Genomic DNA, 20,238 nt, shown 5'->3' on the forward strand with positions numbered 1-20,238 from the left:
TATGATACAATGTGAATGTTTAATAAATTTTATTTGTCTATCTAGTATTCACTGAATAGTGTAATAGTAGGTAGCTATAAGTGCAAACTAATGGTCGTTATAAGATTTTTATACCTACAGCATCATGGTACCAAACATAATTATATTACCTATATTACATTTTATTCAGTTACCGACCGCCTGGTGAACACGCCTGTAGACGCCGCATTATGGCGCGCGTTGAAGCACTATGCGTTTCGTCCCGGGCCCACCTATTGGTCTCGTCAGTAAGGCTTAGGTAGGCCCTGCCTTAGACGCGGGATACGGTACATGGTTAGATTGGAAGTTATTTTTGAATCGAAAAGCCGCAGATGTTAGTGGGTGAGATATAGCTGGCGTTTCGGTTGAACCTGCTACTTAGCAACTACGAGAAATGGCGGATAGAGTTCGCCACAGCATAACACGAGCAGTCGCCATCTATCCCTGACTTAACAACAGTCAGCAGTGCCTGTCTGTCATTTGTCATTAGTAGATGGCGCGGAAAACTATGACGTTGTATTGATTGTGTTTTACAGTCGGCGAACGCCATTTTGACAGTTCTTTTAAGTTACAAATTTCTGAAATAATTGGAATCTATAAAAATCTACGTCCATCCGTGCGAATTTGCGTGTGAACGTGTGAATTTCTTGTTGTTTATTGTTAACCCATTTGGACGGACCAAGGTACGCCCCTATTTTTGCCTCCATTTACTTCCAAACTCCGTTTCGTAATCGAATGTTTTCCCTTGAATCCTGGCCGAACAAGATACCCAAACCGTTATGTCGGACGATTTTCTACTTCCACTTGTGAACTAGTGTTCGGATGTTCCTTTGCTTATCTAGTGTGTATTAGCAATGTTTTAACATAATCTGGATGATTACTCAGCAAAACTAGTGTTTAGTGTTTACAGCTTTGGATTTATTGTTTATTGTAGTTTTTCCTATGTACGTTATTTGCTTCGTTATTGTCGGTATAATTGCCTGGTGAAAGTTTATCGGTTTCTAAATAACTTGTATGTTTATTAGTCATATTGGTTTTAGATATACCCAATTAACGTTAAAGTATCCCAGGCCAATCAGTTCAAACAATAAAAGTAACCAGGTACTTTACAGTAATCACTTGCTATCTTTTTACTCAGTCAAGTAATATTCATTGACCTGTTTTTATATTCTTGCTTCTATTGCTTTATGAGCTCTCATCACCTCAAATCTCATTATTTTTACTTGTAAAACGAAGTTAAATATATATGAATGTATACAATCCATTTCGTTTTAGAAATAGGGTTCGTTCTTGGGTTCTGGCTAATCTAAATGGTTGTGTGCGGACAGCATGTCTACATTGTCAGGGAATGCCTCCAAAGGGGAGAAAAGCAAGCCAAAATTTCAGTCATTGGATATAAATAGCTTGTACAAGATCAGCAGGGTGAGTACCAGTAAATATTACTAATTATCAACTCATATTCATAAAATACACTGAAGAGATAAGTGCTAGCCAGTGAAAGTACGACAAAATGTAGCTGTTGATAATAAGTGGGTTTTCAGTTTTCTGACAATATTCCTATTACACATGGACCTATTTGATGCATACGAACTATATTGTTCTATATTTTAACAATACTAGCACTAAACTTTGCTTTATACGATTTATTAAGTCTCAAAATCAAGTTTTTAACTTGCTATGTGCAACGATTATAAATTTGCTTCGAACCAGAGTGGCCTATGTTTTGCCAATTTTTTTAGACTGACTTACGTAGTTGATGTAACGCACAAGAAGTCCGGAAACTAAACAGAGTCAAGACTACACATTCTATGGATCAAGTCCATTTGATTCCACCTTTTATCCAAAAATTATGCCTGTGAAGATTTTTTGCAGATGAACGTTTGACATGGTTAATTATTATTCAAATTACTGTTTGTCTAGAAGAACTTCTTAAAAATGTGTAACTCTGATACTTTTGATGTAAAAAATGAGCTCTTAATTGTAAACGTACGGGTCACATTTGCGAGGACCAACCGATATTTATCATTACACTTATTTTATCTTCAACTTTCCGGTATTTTCAATGCCTACATCGAAAAATTCAAAATATTCCATACTAAAAAGCTTGTGTCAAGTAGCTGTGATGTACCGAATGCGATCAAAATGTCTTTGAAACTTTTGCCTTGAACAACTTTTGAATGTTTATAGTTGGTTTTGGAAAACAAATAAATAGCACAGTAACCGGTAACTATGTACAGTGCGATTGTTTATACTAAGTTAGATCAAAGATCTATCACTTTAAAACCATAACAGATTATAGAGTGGAAAGCAATACTTAATTATCGACAACTTGTCAGGATGTCCGTCGAAATAATAGATCTGAAAGTAAGTTGGCAAAAATAATTCAGTAACTATTTCCACGCTAGAAAATATAAATACATTTATGTTTGCTGCTTATAATTTAACTAACTACAAACGTCTCAAGTTATTGTCTGCTACCTAATATAGACTTCTACTTAGCAGTTATACCCTCATAACTATTACTTACTTTGTAACTGAATTAGGAATTGCAGAAAATATACTTAATAGTATAAGTCATTAAATGTTGATTTTTATGAAATGTTCCTAATCCGGCGCTATTTAAAACCAGAGGGTGCCGGATTATTAGAATGTTCGGATTACTGGACAAGGTCGGGACACGTCTATCCGATCCGACTCCGATCAGAGAACCTTCCGTCGATGACCAAATAATCGGATCGGAAAGGGAAAGCCACACATGTCATACACGTTTCAGTTTCCGTTCCGATTTTTGGACGAATGTAAATCACAGATTATCAAACTATTCCTAAGACTAAGTCCAAATGTATTAATTGGCGTTACCGTTTTTCATATAGGCACTCGGATGGTTTACTTTGAATATCGAAAACTGAAAGCCGAACTAGATATAAGACCTTTGTTTTATGTTTTTATGCTCTTTTAGGAAACTATAGCTTGCCGAATTAAGCCAAACTAACATGATATTTAAAAATGCTTTAACGTGCCAAAAATACTAGTAGCAAACTAATTGTGCGATGATATAAAAGATAATAATCAGATTAATAGGAATTTGTTTTCCACTCGTATTTCCGGTCCATATGTTAGTTATTAACAATTTAGTTCAAAAAATTCAGTTCAATGCGATGCGATTTTTGTCTTTTTGTTTATAATGTTATATAATAATGGAGTAATCGGAATGCCCAACGAGATGATTTGTAGAGAATAAAAATGTCTACAAAATGAGGAGTTGAATTAAAACATTAAAACCTGAAGTAGTAAATAAATTTCCATGAARAGTTTACAATTACAATGTACACTTTAGTAGTTATTTTTCCAATATTCCTTGCCAGAGTCCTTACATACAGTTGCTGTGTAAACAGTAAKTTAAATTAATACTTGCGACGAATCATGTGCATTATTAATAATTGAGTTTGTTTTCTGTCAGTARAATTCWGTMAGCCCAATCAAAATATTTAAATATCTACAGCTTACTGTAAATATGGTCCAKTAAAAACCAAATGTATCACTGACGCAACCTAAAATACGGAACGTTTTTCCTTCCGACAATCGGATAGCTAATACSTATCGAATAGCCAGCAAAATCGGAACATGATCGGATAAAAAAACGGAGACGGATCGGATAGATGTGACCCGGCCTTTATAKAGAAAAAACCATAAAAAGAATACATATAATGTACGTATGTACATATTTGTGTTCTTGTTCAAGAGGTTTTATTGTAACTGAAACGTTTCAAAATTAACATGTAAATATGTACATGCATAGTTTTAAAATATGTAATCCGTAATAGAGGTCTGCGTTTGTGCAACTTGCAGCTCTTGCATAAAAACCTTTTCTCGCATGTTCAAATAATTATAATATCTTTGGCAAATACGCCGTTTTCTTCTGCGCATATTATGCAGGTATTAAAGCAATTAAAAGCTTTATTTGGTTTAACTTTTACAGTTTTGGGGTTGGTACCTCCAATAGTTTAACAAGGCTTTCTTCTTCTTGTAATCAACCAGTGATGCCTATAATAACCGACATTCTTAGGTATTATTGAGGACCATAAGTCAATAATGATATTCCATTTTGCAGCTATTTCAATTTGCATAGTTTATGTAGTTTTTTTTTTGGCACAGGATATAGTCTGCCGTCAAGATAGTTTAGTTTTTTTAAACAAGAGCTTTAAACACGAACAATACTTCAAGGTGTTTCGTAAGCACATGACGAATATGGTATTCCGACATGCTTTGGATCAGAAGACGATCTGATGTATATTTTATTGATGGTCAAAATTCTTCAAACAAGTTTTTTTTTATCAATTAGTTACCTAATGCAATTTACTCTAACATTTTGATGTATTCAACATTCGATTGAGCATAGCAGAATGACAACAAAATGATATAATATTATTCATTGGGTATAAAATACAAGTCTTATCGGTGTATCATTTATGTTTTTCAGGGGGAAAATACTGAAAAACCGGCACAAAAAAATTCATCAAATTACATTAAACATGGCATGCAAAGTTTGGGCAAGGTGCCTAATGCACGTAGAGCTCCGGCAAATTTACCTTCTTTGAAATCAGAACATAGTGATTCAGGCGCAGCAGTACCTTTAGTACCTCCAGGAGCAACAGGATGGGGCAAGCAACAAGGTTTGTAAATTACGCTAGTAGTAAATAATGTAATAATTATCATTAGTGTTCAATTCGTATCATTTGCTTCAAAGTTCAGTACTATGATTTTTTTTACTTCAGAACAAGGAAGTTCCCAACCTACCACCAATGCACCACAGAATGGAGTTCCACCAAATCAGAATGCTACCCCAGCTGTCCAAGGACCCCCCCCATTGACCCCTCACCAACAAGCAATTGCTATTCCTTCAACGAATGTCATTCCACCACACACCAAACAGGTTTGTAAATGAATGACATATTTGAGGTGCCCCATAAATCAAATTTAACAAACTATTGGAAAATCAATAAACACTTTCACACAGAATTACCTTCGAACGGTCTTAGTGATTTAAGAACATAATAGTCACATGGACCCCCGGTTGTGCTTGGTCAAGAATTGTTGAATGAATAGTGCCGTGTATTATTCATTGGCCATTGATTTATTTGATACTAAAGTTCAGGGTGGCTCTAGGGACGATACGATACTGAGAAAGTATCGATACTTACTCAAATGAGTAGTAACCAAATCATCTTGCGATACTACTCATATGCGTATTCTGAAAGTATCTATACTTACTCATATGAGTAGTGACCAAATCGTCTTTCAATACACCAGTATTCTGAAACTATCGAAACCATTACCTGCTCACAATTTTATTGACTGACTCGATATTGAGTGACTAAGTATAATCGTCATAAACACATTTTAAGTAAAACACACGTAGTAACAAACAAAGTAAACACATTTCGATTAGTTTTTCAAGACCGAAATTCACTATTACCATTAATTTTAACTGGAAAAAAGCCGTTTAAAGAAGGGATTGTAATAAAATTCATGGAATATATTTTAATGCATTAATTGCCATACGGTAAACAAAAAATATTATTTCTGAGGGTTTCCCAAAAACCAGTTGCTGCAAATATTTAGGGGACAAGCTTTTTCTATTGTGCGTCATAGCAGCACCAACTTTAGGAAATAGACATTCAGTTATAACAGTTAGGAAATACCGTTTGCATGTCTCTCAATGGGTCAATTTTTAAAGATATTATTCAGTTTCATATTGTTTAGACATCGTCAATAAGTTTTAAAACTGACTGTTCAGAACCATTAATACGTATCTTTTTGATTCTACGCACAATTTCACGAACCTTAGATATATAGCTTAGACTTGGTCATTTTAAAGCCTCTTCAATAATGTGATTTATTGTGTGAGCCAAACACGGCTAATATTTCATTGAGCGTACGAGAGTAGCTAGATAGAGCATATGCATTTTACTATTTTGAAGAAAATGACACGTCACACCTAAGAAACCTCGCTCGTTCATTGTTTCTTTCCAAATGTCAAATCTGAGACAAAAATTGTCAATCTTTAACAATTTAGCTTTAGCTATAGCTACACAGGCTTCATATTTTTCTCGGGTCATCTTCAGAAGACGTCAAAATCCTTCTCCTTCCACAATGTTGGAAGGCCGCAAATAATTGCAGACAAAAAACACTAAAGCCTGCACTATTTGGTTGTATTTTGAACTTCCCTCCAAAATAGAAATACCTATTATATTCAATAAAGAAAAAGTACCAGAAATAATTTATTTTCCTTTATTGGCAGAAACTTGAAAAATGCGTCTGCTAAAGTGCTTTGTGGAGGTATGATATTATCCGTACTAGCATCAAAAAACTTTTTCCTTCCAACATGTTTTTTAATTTAGAACAGCTATATGTGGATGGCTGTGACATATGGCATGACATATCCAACTCAAGTTCTTCAATAGACTTTGTGCAGTATTTACACTTCTCACAATTCGATTCAATATGAGTACTTTAGATACCAAGTATTTGTATCGAAAGAACGATTCAATTACCAAACTACTCGGTATCGAAATCAAAAGTATGAAATGCCTACTTGCATTTCCTTGTATCGAATCATCCCTACCTAAGAGGCGGCACTTCACGTAAGGGTGTCATAACGCATATTGATTTAATTGGTCTAGTCGTAAATATGGTATCATATAAAAGTCAGGCTGGGTCAGTAAAGGTGACATAACTCACGTTTAATGATGTTTATCAATTTTCACTCTTTTCAGTTCAGTTGATAATTTGATTATTTACGACGATACGATACGATACTTCTATTCGATATGAGTACTTTATTTCGATACCAAGTATTGATATCGAAAGAACGAGTCAATTACCAAAGTACTCGGTATCGAAACAAAAGTATCGAATACCTACTTGTATTTATTTGTATCGAATCATCCCTAGGTGGCTCTCTTTAATCGATACTTTTTTCCTGCAAAAATGAATAGGTACTTTTAATTCCATTTTTAAATTTCCATAAAAAGCACGCGAATAATTAAAATATATTCATCATTTAGATAGCCCAAATGTCCCAGCTTGATTTATTGTGTTGTAATAATGTTTCTTCAGATCTAGTGTATATTCCAAACATTTCTTTAAAAATGTGCAAGTTCATATTTCGAAATGCGACAACCTCAGGCACCCCCGGGACCGGTTTCGAGCCTATTAGCTCTCACCAGCTGGGTTCAGCCTGAAATTAGCGATTCCGAAACCTGCACTTTATAATGCTTTTGAAATAGGCAAGTGCAGATTTCGAAATGCGCCACAGGAAAGACTGTATTAAGACGGGACGTGCACTGCACTATTGGATTAATGGACAAACCGCCACTGAGTTTAAACTAATGTTAGAACCTGACCCACACAAACCCTTCACCAAAAGAGGGATTAGGAATCGGATCGGGATGAAAAACCTTGAATAAGATGGGCCATTCTGTATACTAATTTTGGTTCGGTCCGTTATCGGTAAAATGTGCATTCCTGATATTACAGCCGACAGTTTCTGTTCCAATTGCTGGAACATCGGGCGGCGACAAATTATGGAGCGCAGTAATGGCAGGTGGTCAGCCAGATGGCGGTCACCCGCCTGCTTACCAGAGTCCCCAGTTTCAGCACGAATTTCCCAGCCTATCAGCTGGAGATGGCGTTGCCGGCGTTGGTCCGCGTGCACCCTCGGATTATACTGCCGCAGGACCCGGAGGCGGAAATCAATCCGGCTTAAGGTGCGATTATTTTGTTGCCCCAAATGAATAGTTTTCCGTTAATATATTATTTATTTAGCCTGCGACCACAAACGGAAGGTTCTTGGACACAAGGTGGTCAACGGGCTCCGGATGGATCAGTGAAAAGTGGCTCGGCTGCCCTGGCAGCTCCACCGCAGCTTGCGGCCCAGGGCGGCCGTGCTCCCGAGATGTTGCCACCACAAATGCGCGGAGTTTTGCCACCATTTATGTACAAAGGTAGCTTTCCACAAGGAGCTCCCCAAGGCGGGGCGGTTAATCACTCTCAATCCCAAATGGGTTCTGCTCCCCATAATGGGCGAAGATCTAACGACGGTCGGCCTCCGCGCCTTCAAGAAGTTTCGTCAGATGAATTGGCACCAAGGCCTATTATTCGAGAGGAAGAGCTTAGTAAGCTTGATGAGTTTGGTCATGATATGGGTTGGGCAACTTCAGATGATATCGATTATAATCAGAAGCTAGCCTTTAGTGACGACGAAGATCGTCCTAGCAAAAACGAATTTAGACAGTATGCAGGGGCTCAACCACCGCAATCACAGCAGCAATTGCAACAATCGGTACCCATTCAAGGCAAATCACAGGATGTTAGAGCCGAACGGCAAAGTCCACCTAAACATTGGAACATGTCTAGATCAGAAAACTACAGGGGTCGTCAGACTGAAGACGATGAGGTTGTGGCTCAAAAACACAGACATAACAAGGAAGTCGATTTAGCTATTCAGCGTGCGAAGCAGAGGAAGGAGGAAGAGGAGAAGCGTTTTATTGAAGAAAACCGTCAAAGAGCACAGAAGAAGTTGCAGGAATTGAATGAAAAGGCACGGGAAAAGCGTGACCGCGATAGGGAATCGGAAGTGGGTACTATAAGCCCTTCAGCTGTACCTCCCAAGCCAATAAACCACGTAGATATCCCACTGCCAGAGTTTCAAAAGGAGAGGGAGAAGGATCAGAGACCACGCGTTTTAAACGAAGGTATTCCCAAGGAAGAAACTTCTGGGTTCCGTCAAATATCCCATTCTGATCCGAAAGGCTTTTCGAGGAAGCCGCAGCAGAAATCTGAGAGAGACCATCGTGAACAGAATGGTCCTAGTTTTTCACGCCACTTCCAAAATGACTTGCCTCCCAGGTTCTTGAAGCATCAGCAGCGCAATACGGGCACTTCTCAGAGTCAGCCGCAAGGCAGTTATTCTCAATATGAGTCTAATAGATGGCCTGCAAATGCCCGTGCGCCGAGCAGATCGGGCAGACCCGAAAGTCCTGATCGTCACGATGAAGAACATCGAGACTACAAAAGGCAGAGTTCAGATGAAAGCTACAGAAGTTCTCATCATTCTCAAGCCGACAACAACTCACAAAAATCAACGGATATTCGATACGGTGAAGAGCCATATTCTAAGAGAGACGACGACAAATGGCAAAAGGAAAAGACTGATAGTCATTTTGATAGGAAAGTTGAAGTACACGAGCGTGAAAGATACTACGAAGGCAGGAGATCTCAAGAAACGCTCTCCGATCGGTTTGACAGACCTCAGCGGCCAGATAGCCGTGACTCACACACGTCTCACACCTCCCATACTTCGCATGGCTCGCAAGGTAGCAACAGACGATCTAGAGATTCTGAGCTTAAAGAATCTATGGGTTCTTGGACTGAAGACGTAGAAGCAGCTTATGAAGAAAAGAAGGAAAAAGAAGAAAAGGAAATTGCGAAAGAAGAAAAACGTTCCGTTCCTACTTTTGTTCCAGGACCTATAACTCGAGATCGTATAGAAGCTGATGATGTGAATGAAAAACGAAATTTAACTCAGCTTAAGAAAGGTGAAATGCCACCTCCAAAAAAAGTGGAAGTTTCCAAGAAAGATGACAGTACACCTTCCACGGGAAAGCAGGCTTGGGGTGAAATTATTTCTATGGAGGAAGCCGAACTGAAAAAAGAACAGAATGTTAAAGTGGCGGAATTGAAAAAACCACAGTCTCATGATGATTATAAAGATAGGCAGAGTAGAAGCAATAGAAGTTTTTCACAAACTAAAAGTTGGGGAAGTAGCAGTTCATCTTCCGATTTTCACACTAGGGGATCATCATGGGGAACTAAACAGCGCCCTCCCTCTAGAGGACTTAAAACTGGAGGACGAGACTTCTACAGTCATGATATGGATAGTGATGGTTCCACTGACACTTACTCGGTTGACTCAAAAGAGTCCAAGTCGATGGCAAAAAAATCGTTTGATAAGGATGATAAAAACTCTGAAAATAAGCAAGAGAAATTGGCAAGTGATCAGAGAAGAGCTCAAAATCAAGAAAAAGGCGACCATAGAGATGGCAGTTTTTATGTGCCTAGAGGAGAACCGTCGAGGCATGGAAGAGGAGCCGGCAACAATTTCAGAGGAAACAGGATGGGTGGATCCAGTAAAAGAGTGAACGGATATGGTCCTCCTCCTTCTAAGAGTCCCTTCAGCCATCACGATGAAAAAGAAAAGAAAGCAACAACCGAAGAAAACATTAATGATTCTGCGAATACATCTACTCAACCGCCTCCTGTAGATAAGATCAAGCAAAACCAAGAAGCTCTTGCGGCTGGAATTATGGGCAAACCCCGTCAAGAATCTTTAGAAGAAAGAAATAAACCCAAATTCAAAACCGACAATAGAAGAAATAAATCAAAGACTAGGAGAGATGAACAGGACAAAGAAATGTCTGGAGAGTTTTTGGACAATAGTAAACGCCAACCGGTCAGTCGATCATCTTCACAAAGAGGTGGACAGGCAGGAGATCGGAGAATTGGTAATGATAGACGCGAACGTACTAACCCTCCCAGATCAGGAACCGACAAAAGAGGAGGCAGTTTTGACTTAACAGCTGCCAAACGGCCTGAAGGAAAGTCAGAGCCTCAGAATCTTTTGGCAAGTGCAATAGCCGATATATCATTGAAAAATCGAGAAGAAGATGCTAAAGATCAAAAGGATATTAACACTGAGTTGAATGGCGATTCAGACGGTTTTCAAGAAGTAAAAAGCAAGAAAACTACTAAAGAGCGCCCAAAAGGGGGCGAGGAGAAGAAAGGGCCTGGCCCAAGAGTCGAAAACAAAGATTCCAGGCAAGATAAAAAGCAAGGTAATTAATTTAATTATTTTGTAACCTTTTGCCGGAAAGTTAACAATAATTCAATTATTTTTCTTATTTTATTTTTTGTCCAGCCATAAAACTATTAGCTATTTCTCCGACAATATTTATTAACTTTTACATGAAAAAGTAAAGTAATTAATTTTGGTGAGCTAAGAAATTACTAGCACTGATTTAAACAAATACTTAACTGTCGAATAGGTTCTAGAACCTATCTGTTTTGCAGTTTTTTCTTAATGGCTTGAACGCTTGAGTGGTAATTAGGGGTTTCATCTTTGTAGGTGAGTCGGAGATAACATATTCTATTCGTGAGTGATTCGAGATTAAAATCGAACAAAACTGTCGGTTGCAAACTGCAAATTTTTGTAAAAAACAGAAAAAATGAGAACTTTTGACATCTTTGGATTTAAACTCTTACACTAATTGAGTTTGACGGCTTTATGAATTCGTTTTTCTTATTTAGCACACATTGGAAAACCGCTTAGTGTTCAACATATGACACCGCAACAAATTCAAAATATTCCTCCATTGATGTCCACTCCAGTGAATCCAGTGAATATTAATATGTTGCCCCCAACCAAGAATCAATACGATCAGAGGACAAACAATAGACAGAATAAATTAGCTCCCAGGTTAGTTTCCTATTATCATTCTCATATACGTTTTGCCTTGCATCTTAATAATAGCTGCATGGTGTAGTATCATATGCAATATTTGTAAGAAAATGGGAATTCGGCATTCTGTAGGAATTTATAAACTATTGAAATATGAGTAAGTGTAGCATAAAGCGAGAATTTTGTACACGCCTCTGGTAAATACTTCCTCCCTTAGAACAGACAAATGAAAAGACACGTCCCTGCGATAATGTTTGATGTTGTACGATTAAGTTCAACTAATTGTATCTGAATTACTTCATATTTACGCATTACTTATAGGTTTGCAAAGCAAAAAATGCAGCAGCAGATGCAACAACAAATGATGAGCGATATTGGAGATATTAATAAGGTAAAGGAATTTAAATTATTTTGTCTGTCTTATTGTTTTATTTATATTTTTCAATTTTTTGTTATTAGATGCCGCAAGCGTCACATTACGGAATGAGAGATAAGCCTCAGTCTGTTCCACCGGTGCCCTGTTCTGCTTGGGATAAGCCGCTGGGCTCGCAATTGCGGCCTGCCGATTTGGAAGCCGCTACGAACATGTTAGGTGTTGCCATGGATGGAGTTAACTTGGAAGGAGCTTCTAGCCCAGTCAGCGAGAAAGTAAGTGTTTTTCATTTTGACCACCCTGAATACCATTATTTTGTCAATGTGAAAACCCTGAATTGATGTTTGAGAATCTATCTTTAGACATTCAGGGTACTTATAAATAAGGACTCTATTGTAAAAAATTGATAGACTACACCTTTCTGGAATAGTGTCAAATCAATCAAACATAATCTCACTAAACATTCATAATCTCTAAAAACTCAGTGCACTCAGTGCTAATATGTCAGTGTACTACATTGACTAAACTTGTTTTTATGACGACTATCTAAAGACGAAGAAACAGTGAAATGTGAAAAAAAACACGTGCAACATAGCGGAGTAGTTGCTATTAAGGAGCAAATTGTACATACTTTCCTGACTGTGTTTTAATTCCAAATCAAAATCAATTCCTGGGCTTCAGTCATTTGTTGTCTATTTATCAATTAAAATACGTTTCGGTGTTTTCCACCATCATCAGTTTCTCTAAAATGACAGATAGTAAAAAAAAATCATTAATTTAAAAAACAACCGCAGTTCGTCAAAGGTTCATCATATCACACACTAAAATACATCACAATGGCAACACTTTAAAACATTCTAAGATTAATTAGCAATGAAGCTGTTGACGAACTGTGATTGTTTTTTAAATTAATGAAATTTTTTTTTTACTATCTGTTTTTTAGAGAAACTGATGATGGTGAAAAACGTCGAAACGTATTTTAATTGATAAATAGACAATAAATGACTGAAGCCCAGGAATTGATTTTGATTTGGAATTAAGGAGCGAATACAGCAAAATTACAATAAGATAATCAATTTACAAATGACAGTTTACTCTAAGAAAAACAGGTTCTTAACATTCACACACTGTATATTTCGTGAAAATTGTTCATGGCTCTTGTAGCTCCCTAGTCGAGTGTCACATTACTTAAAATAAATTATTGCGTTTTCAGATTATGGGAAAGCCCTCGCAGATTTCCGACAAAAACCTGCTGGACGGCACCACCCCACCAGTTAATACAATTATTTTTGAAAACACGAACTTTAAATCGGCTCCAGGGGTGCGAAACGCGTCGCGTAGTGTATCGGGTAGCGCAAACGATAAACAGCGGCCTAAAATGGACGATAACATGGACAATAACGTATTCGCCAAACCCATCAACGATTTGTTACAAAAAAATGCGGATAATGCTACTAAACAAGACTCAATACAGATTGCAGTTTTTAAAGAGGAAAGTGATATAAAACTTGATTTTTTCGGAGCAGATTTGACACATTTAACGGAAGACAAATCAACAAAGAACTTGTGTATGTCCAAGAACATCACCGCTGTAAATAAGTAAGTATTTCAGGAGAATGAAGTGCTTGCTACGTATACCGATTTTTAAGTTTTTAGTTGATACAATTTATTAGTTGAAGAGCACCCGGATAAAATTATCATAATTCATATACAGACATAAGATCTTATTACAAGACATTTTTCTGAATCTTTCCATTCTTGTTGCCAACCTAGCAGCGTTAAATTGACGAGTATAATATAGCATTTCGTTGGTAAGAGTAAATAGAAAAGATACGTTTTTTTGTTCGGTTTCTATCTGAATTCCTATTTAACTATCTAATAATTTTTAGTAGTTAGAAGCCAGCATTTAAACCTCCGGACAAAGCAGCACTTTGTTTCATTTACTTTTTCAAAGTACTCGTTTGTTGCGAATACATTGTTAATTCTGTTTGCAGCACCATTTGCAACGCTGATTCCCTGAATATGAAAATAGCATCGGTGAAAAAAGTGTGGGATACTACCGAGCAAGAGACTGAAGATACAAGTGGTATGAGTTTTGGAGCACCACTGGATGCAGCTTTTAAAGGTAGCGATGCGCAAGATGACGGTCATCATGAGGGATTCAGTCCTGGCAACAGCCAAGCCGCATCTACTACAAATGTATGCAAGGTAATTTTTAGTATACATCGTTGTGATTTAGCGATTGAAAATGTTCACAGACAATGTAAAAACAAGCTTTAATTTCTTAAATCATTTGATATGACACTAAGCTGTACTCCGCAACTAACTACTATCGTCCCAACTTATCGGTTGTTTTGTAATTGGCTCGAATGATTATGGTAATTGGGGGATTTCTGGCTTAAATCGTAAATAGATTTGGTTCGGTGGAGCAAAAGCTCAAACACCTTGTTTAGATGTGGTAAACTAAGATATACCTAGAATTATTTTCACTGAGCATGCGTTAGAGTTGTAAGTCAGCAATGTTTCATATATCCGAAATATAAAAAAAACAAACTTTCACTTTTGATGGAATAGTTGGTGGTTGGTTTAATATGCGACGTTTATTATTTATTAAACAACGTCCAGTATTTGTTTCAAAAGAATAATTACTTCTCATCATTTCAGTAAATAATAAATATTTAAAACTTGTTTTAGAACGCAAACTTTAGTGCTGGTTTTATACATCAAGATTATGAAATAGTAGCGAATTATGAATGAGTAGCTTTAAGTGTAAGTTACTATAACTTGGTTATTTTCAGGTTAAACCTACTCAGCAAGTGGCAAGTGCTCCTGGACAAATCGTATCTTCAGCATCTCAGCAACATTCGGCAATGGTGGGCCACGCCATGTTAATGGGAACTCCTTTATCGCCTCCACCAATGGCAGCAACTGCAGTAGGCGTTTCCCTTGGGCCTCAGCCATTTGCTACCAATCAGCACTTGACTGGATTTCCTACAGCTTCTCCTGCTCAGGGAGTGGCCTCGGCTGGCTCAGCTCAATATGGAATTTCTACAATTCCTTCACCGCCGACTGTTTTGTATAATTCGACTCAACAACTTCAATCGGCCATGTACACAGCATTTATGCCAACGGCAGATCAGGCAAGCGTATTAGGTAGCCAAGGCCATGCTAGAACGGGTGGCTTTGGACAATATCCTGCAGCCGGCGCCTACCATAACTTGGGGCAACCGACAAATTCTCCTTACAATACCCAGTCGGTACGTAATTGGAAGAACTTGGACTTGGTAATGAACTCTCTAAATGTTGGTATTTGGTATTTACAATTCAATATGTTGCCACTGTCCACTCCATAGCTATGAGTAATTATGGTTCATTATTTTCAGGTCTATGTACCAACTGCTCCACATCCACCCCCAACAGCACAAGCTCCCCCTGAATTGTACTCTTCTCTAAACAGTTTTCGACTATCAGCCGCTCCTCCATTTGGCCAAAATCAGGGGTTGAATAATCCTACGACAGTGCTGATTAGTTCAACTAGCAATAGCTTGATGTCTCCAAGTGTCAAACCCAGTCAGCCCATTAGTGCAATTGGTAAGTTTGGTTCGTTCAAGTTGAATACCACTTATCTGTGCTATAATTTAGGTACAAAGGCAGGTGGTGTTGGACAGGCATATCAGCAACAATCGCAACAAGGACAACAGGTTTACATGACTTATGAACCCTCGCTCCAGGCCGCAAATTATTTGCAAGGAGCTGGAGTGATGCAGCGAGGTCCAACTGGGCCACCAGTCCAAAACAGTGTAGTGCCTGGTTTACAACCCTCTTCGTCATACTATTCTGGATCTACAGGTAATACTTTACTACCATACAACACAGGGGTGGCCAATAAGTCGATTGCGATTGAACAAATTTTATTCTGCTAATAGAAAATCTGCAGCAACAGAATCTGAATTATTTTTCAAAAATGGCGGATAACCCATGAAAGCACAAAAATAACAATAAGATCGACAAATCAGAGTTTGAAGTAAGCAAACAGAGTTGTGAAAAAAAGTAAGAATCGTAAAATATGTATTTATTTCTTTTAAAAACGATTTTAGTGTAAAACGCTTTAGCCAAAAACTTTCAGGCGTACGCACTTCATATGGATCAAATGGCATTAGAAAATCAGAAAATTTATTCCCTTCATGAACTTATATTTTGAAAATTTAATAAGTAATTAAAAACAAATTGTTTTAAAACAATTTTTACTTATTTACCCATACTTTGCTGGAATGCACCTTATACTGAAACACACTGTATAAACATGTATGCTTTTCACCCCCTTTTTTCCTCCTTAGAGTAGGCCTATGACAAGTCGATCGTGATACATTTAATATAAAAATGTAGATTTTATATAGGAATGAAAATGAAATAAACAGTTGGCCACCCCCGGTATACCACGTTTATTAGCAAAGTTTTTCTCAAAATCAAGTTTAAATTTAGGTTTTTTTCAAGGTGGCCAGACTGGATATTATCAACAACCTGGAAATTCATCACTTCCCTCTGCACCACAGTTATCGCAACACCAGGCTGGTTATGGTTTGCAAGGAAATGTTTTTGGAACGCACAATCAGACTCATGCAAATACAGGCCTGCAGGTATGATACGCAATATTTAAATTTCCCTTTTTATTCACTGCGCCAAATAGAAGGACCGTTATGAGAATAAAGCAAAACGTAAATGAATACCACGTAGCATAAATGGGAACAAATTTGAGCCCTTAAAGGTATAATATGATTATTTAAAAAAGTTTTCGAATTTTAATTCCAGCGGGAAGTATCGTCTTAGTTTTCTTAAATCCGGCCCTTTTTGGGAATTACCAAATGTAAAAATTAATTCTGAATGCAAAGGTGCTTAACAGATTAATATTTAGAAATGTTTTGATCAGTTTTTTTGTATATGTACAGGCCGCTTAACTTTGCAATAGGTTAGATAACAATGTTTTTTTTATAAAAAAATACGTTTTATTTTTCATATTTTCTTCTCACAGACTTTGTGTTACGATCGTGATAAATATAAATTTTAATAGTATCATTTGTTTTCAGTTTCTTAGTAACCGTTGCTAACACTTCAAGAGTGATCTTGCGTTTTTCTAATCTTCATGTGAGTTCTTTCTAACGCGAGATCAGGCAGGATACTGGTTGTGATCTACTAATGGATTTTTTGGGAAAATAACATTTAAATAATTTCCAAATAAGTCAACTCGATTACTCCTTAGAAGAAAATATGAAAACTAGAAGACTATTTTTTAAATTAAACATTTGAATTGAAGAAAATTGGAATTTTAACTTACAGTCTCTGAGGCTCTTAGTTAAATATAAATAATTAATTTTTCTGATTTAAATTAATTAAAATCTGCAATATGCATTTTATTTATTTAGGGCTCGTATCCATTTCATCATTCAACACCAATGCAAGTTGCTGCAGCGCTAAATGTTCAACAATTCCGGTCGGCAGCTGCCGCAAGTATGCAAAACCCCTATATGAAGAACGTTGGTGGAGGCGGACAATCAATTTCAGGTAAAAACAATTTATAAATCATTGATATAACGAAGAGTACTTGAGAGAAATTATTTTAGTTACGATATTGAACCAGTACATATGCAAATTTTTCATAATGAAAACTGACATTTTTGCCCTTTGCAGGGGACCCACAGGTCCAGCAAACATCTGGAGGTCAAAGGCCTCAGCCAATGAAGAGTCCTAGTAGTCAAGAAGTGTTGTCCTCTGTGTTTGGTTCTGGTAAGTCTATGTGAACCTAAATAAAACTTTCTTACTAATTTTTTAAACTTGTATTAATCTCAATCCGTACTATTGGTCATACTATTTACTGTATATCAAAAGAGATAGACTTTCGAGGCCATTCCTTAAAACTAATTGGTTTTTCGGGTTTTTAGGCTACTGAACGACGGTCTAAAAACCCGAAAAACCCATTAGTTTCTATTTACTGTATGTTTTGTAAATTATTTAATGCAGCAGCGAAGCACTGAAGGTTCAAGAATGATTAGCAATAAAAATTACTGTTATTTTTCGTAGAATGATGAGGCTTTTGTCGACTCCATACTAGTTTTGTTTATTTCAGCTCCCCAAATCCCATCCCCCAAATTAAGGCAGAATAATAAACACCTGCCACAACAGTCCAGTCCAACCACACAAAGAAAATATAATTTCTATCAAGGTGTTGGGAGTCAACAAAATAACGTAAGTAACTTTTTTAAGCTTGATTAGTATATTCATTTTATTAGTATGAGTGAATTATTTGAAGGTGTTGATTTTATGAAAATAAAAAACACGTACTCTAATACTGCATATTTTTCACAAGTTTCCGGTTGCTTCTTTATTGGATCTTTTGTTATGAATGGTTAGCACAACAAATTTATTTATTGAAACAACAAATTTACAAAAACGCAGCAACAAATTTAACACATTGAAACATGGTATCAGGCGTAAAGATATTCTGTATATATACAGATATGTATATACTGATATTCACAGATATGTGTAAAATAATAGTTTTATTGTTCCTATTTAATTTTTTTCCCAGAATATTGTCATTAGATTGGGTTTACAAAATATGTAGCCAGTTGAAAGCCAGCCAATATTATTTGTTGTATACCTAAATAAGGTTACTTATTTTTTAAATCTGAATTACAATTTTAATCCATCAATTGGCCATCACTTCATATAATGAATTGATTTAACTTGGATTTTTTTAGTACCTTCAATCTCACAAATTTAAAATTCATTTTCAATTATTTTGGATTATAAAATTTTATATTGTTTTTGGAATTCACTAGCTTCAGCAGCGCTATCCAACCCCCATTCAAAGACCAGTGAACGTTCAGCAACAAAACATGAATTCTGTGCACAATAATGGGTCTAACAATCAAAAGCACAACCGGAACAATTCCAATAAGGCTCCCAATAGGCAATATTATGGAGGACAGAGTGAGTACGGAATTTTATTTACTTTTTTTAATAAATAGGAAAAAAATGCATTTTTGATAGTAAAGCTTAATTTGAGATGATTTATTAATCGAGGTTTATTTATTTAAGGTGGTACTTTAGCAACCAACCAAACCGACAAACCTGAGGACAAGGTTCAAGATAATTCAAGCACGAAAACTACTACTGGGACAAACATCTCTAAAGATGTAATTAAAGAAGACACATCAGTTTTGAAGGAATAAGGACTTGAGATGATTACTTACTTTAAGCACTAAACAAGTTTTTGTTGTCTGTGAGTTCAACCTACACGATTTAAAAATTAAATGCGTTCGCCGATACGTGTTTAAAAAGTGTATTTCGACAAGTTAAGTGTAATTAATATAATTTATTTCGTGTATAAAACTTGTTTATCGATAGGACTGCAGTACACCTGTCATAAACTCTACTAACTTAGCTTCGTGTATGTGAAATAAATAACGGTGTATAGTCGATAATCTATAGCGATAATATTGCAGTATCCCGGAATAGGGATCAAAAAAATAGTACATTGTGAAACCTACTGGTGTTCGCTAAGAATGCGACCTGTACATTTAATGGCGCATTCATTGCAAGGTAATTAGAGCTTTTAAGGTGCTTTGCCTCAATTTTTCTATCCTCACGTTTCTCTCGTAGATAGAAAAAGTAACTTAGCATAATTTATTATTCAAGAGGACCCGACTGCGATGTGTTCGTAACCAGGACAAGATATTTCCAGGATAGGCGCTACGTTCAAACACTTAAATTTGGTCTAAGAATGAGCAATGATGTTGCCAATTCTGACCATAGGGACAATAGGCAAACTTGTATTTGATGTTCTAAAAACCAGCAACTAAAGGTCTTAAATAATGCAATATTTTGGATTTCACTTAGCGGTGATGAAATCGGTATTTATCACAGAAAAGTTGTCTTCATACTTAAGGGTTGATAATTCATGGAACAATTAATGATTGGTATACAACCGCTGGAAAGCTTGAAAATTAGTTTCAGTATTATTATAATAAGATCTGAATTGTATTCGTTTTATATAATTATGTCCATGTGCCACATAAAGTGTTCTACTGGGTATAGTAAATATGTTGTCCACCTGTTACGTTAGAAGATAATTTTTCGTGTTTGGGGAAAGCCAGGCAAAAAATATAGACTGTTTTTTTTGTAACAGCATCAAGTTTACTCGTATAAAATATTTATAAGATATTATTTAAACATTTTAGCAAAATAAATGGTTTAAATACGTACTTATTATTCATTCTTTTTAAGATACACGATTTCAAAGAACAATGTCTGATGTCAATAAATATGATAA

The 20,238-nt window shown here is 36.5% G+C and overlaps 1 protein-coding gene across 12 annotated transcripts; it reads left to right on the plus strand.

Moving 5' to 3' along the window:
* The first annotated feature begins 497 nt into the window (after positions 1 to 497).
* Positions 498 to 19,529, plus strand: LOC109542844 (protein PRRC2C). Of its 12 annotated transcripts, XM_019912264.2 has the most exons (21): positions 499 to 701; positions 1,059 to 1,119; positions 1,294 to 1,440; positions 4,499 to 4,691; positions 4,794 to 4,951; positions 7,558 to 7,787; positions 7,846 to 10,913; positions 11,386 to 11,554; positions 11,858 to 11,927; positions 11,996 to 12,184; positions 13,123 to 13,508; positions 13,904 to 14,117; positions 14,708 to 15,211; positions 15,293 to 15,500; positions 15,552 to 15,758; positions 16,392 to 16,546; positions 17,330 to 17,468; positions 17,595 to 17,690; positions 18,016 to 18,149; positions 18,746 to 18,896; positions 19,005 to 19,529. In XM_019912264.2, the coding sequence occupies exons 3-21, from the start codon at positions 1,348 to 1,350 to the stop codon at positions 19,136 to 19,138; spliced, it is 6,498 nt and encodes a 2,165-aa protein (XP_019767823.2). In that variant the 5' UTR covers positions 499 to 701; positions 1,059 to 1,119; positions 1,294 to 1,347; the 3' UTR covers positions 19,139 to 19,529. The 12 variants fall into 12 exon arrangements, 11 of the variants coding, with proteins under 11 accessions (XP_019767831.2, XP_019767832.2, XP_019767823.2 ...); XR_002172460.2 differs by lacking the exon at positions 1,059 to 1,119 and having other exon boundaries at positions 498 to 701; positions 17,606 to 17,690; positions 18,031 to 18,149; XM_019912272.2 differs by lacking the exon at positions 1,059 to 1,119 and having other exon boundaries at positions 498 to 701; positions 18,746 to 18,900.
* The last annotated feature ends 709 nt before the right edge of the window (positions 19,530 to 20,238 follow it).

This window comes from Dendroctonus ponderosae, unplaced genomic scaffold (genome assembly GCF_020466585.1).
Source record: "Dendroctonus ponderosae isolate FM_Combo_2020 unplaced genomic scaffold, Dpon_F_20191213v2 Dpon_F_20191213_7, whole genome shotgun sequence".
Taxonomy (NCBI): Eukaryota; Metazoa; Arthropoda; class Insecta; order Coleoptera; family Curculionidae; genus Dendroctonus; species Dendroctonus ponderosae.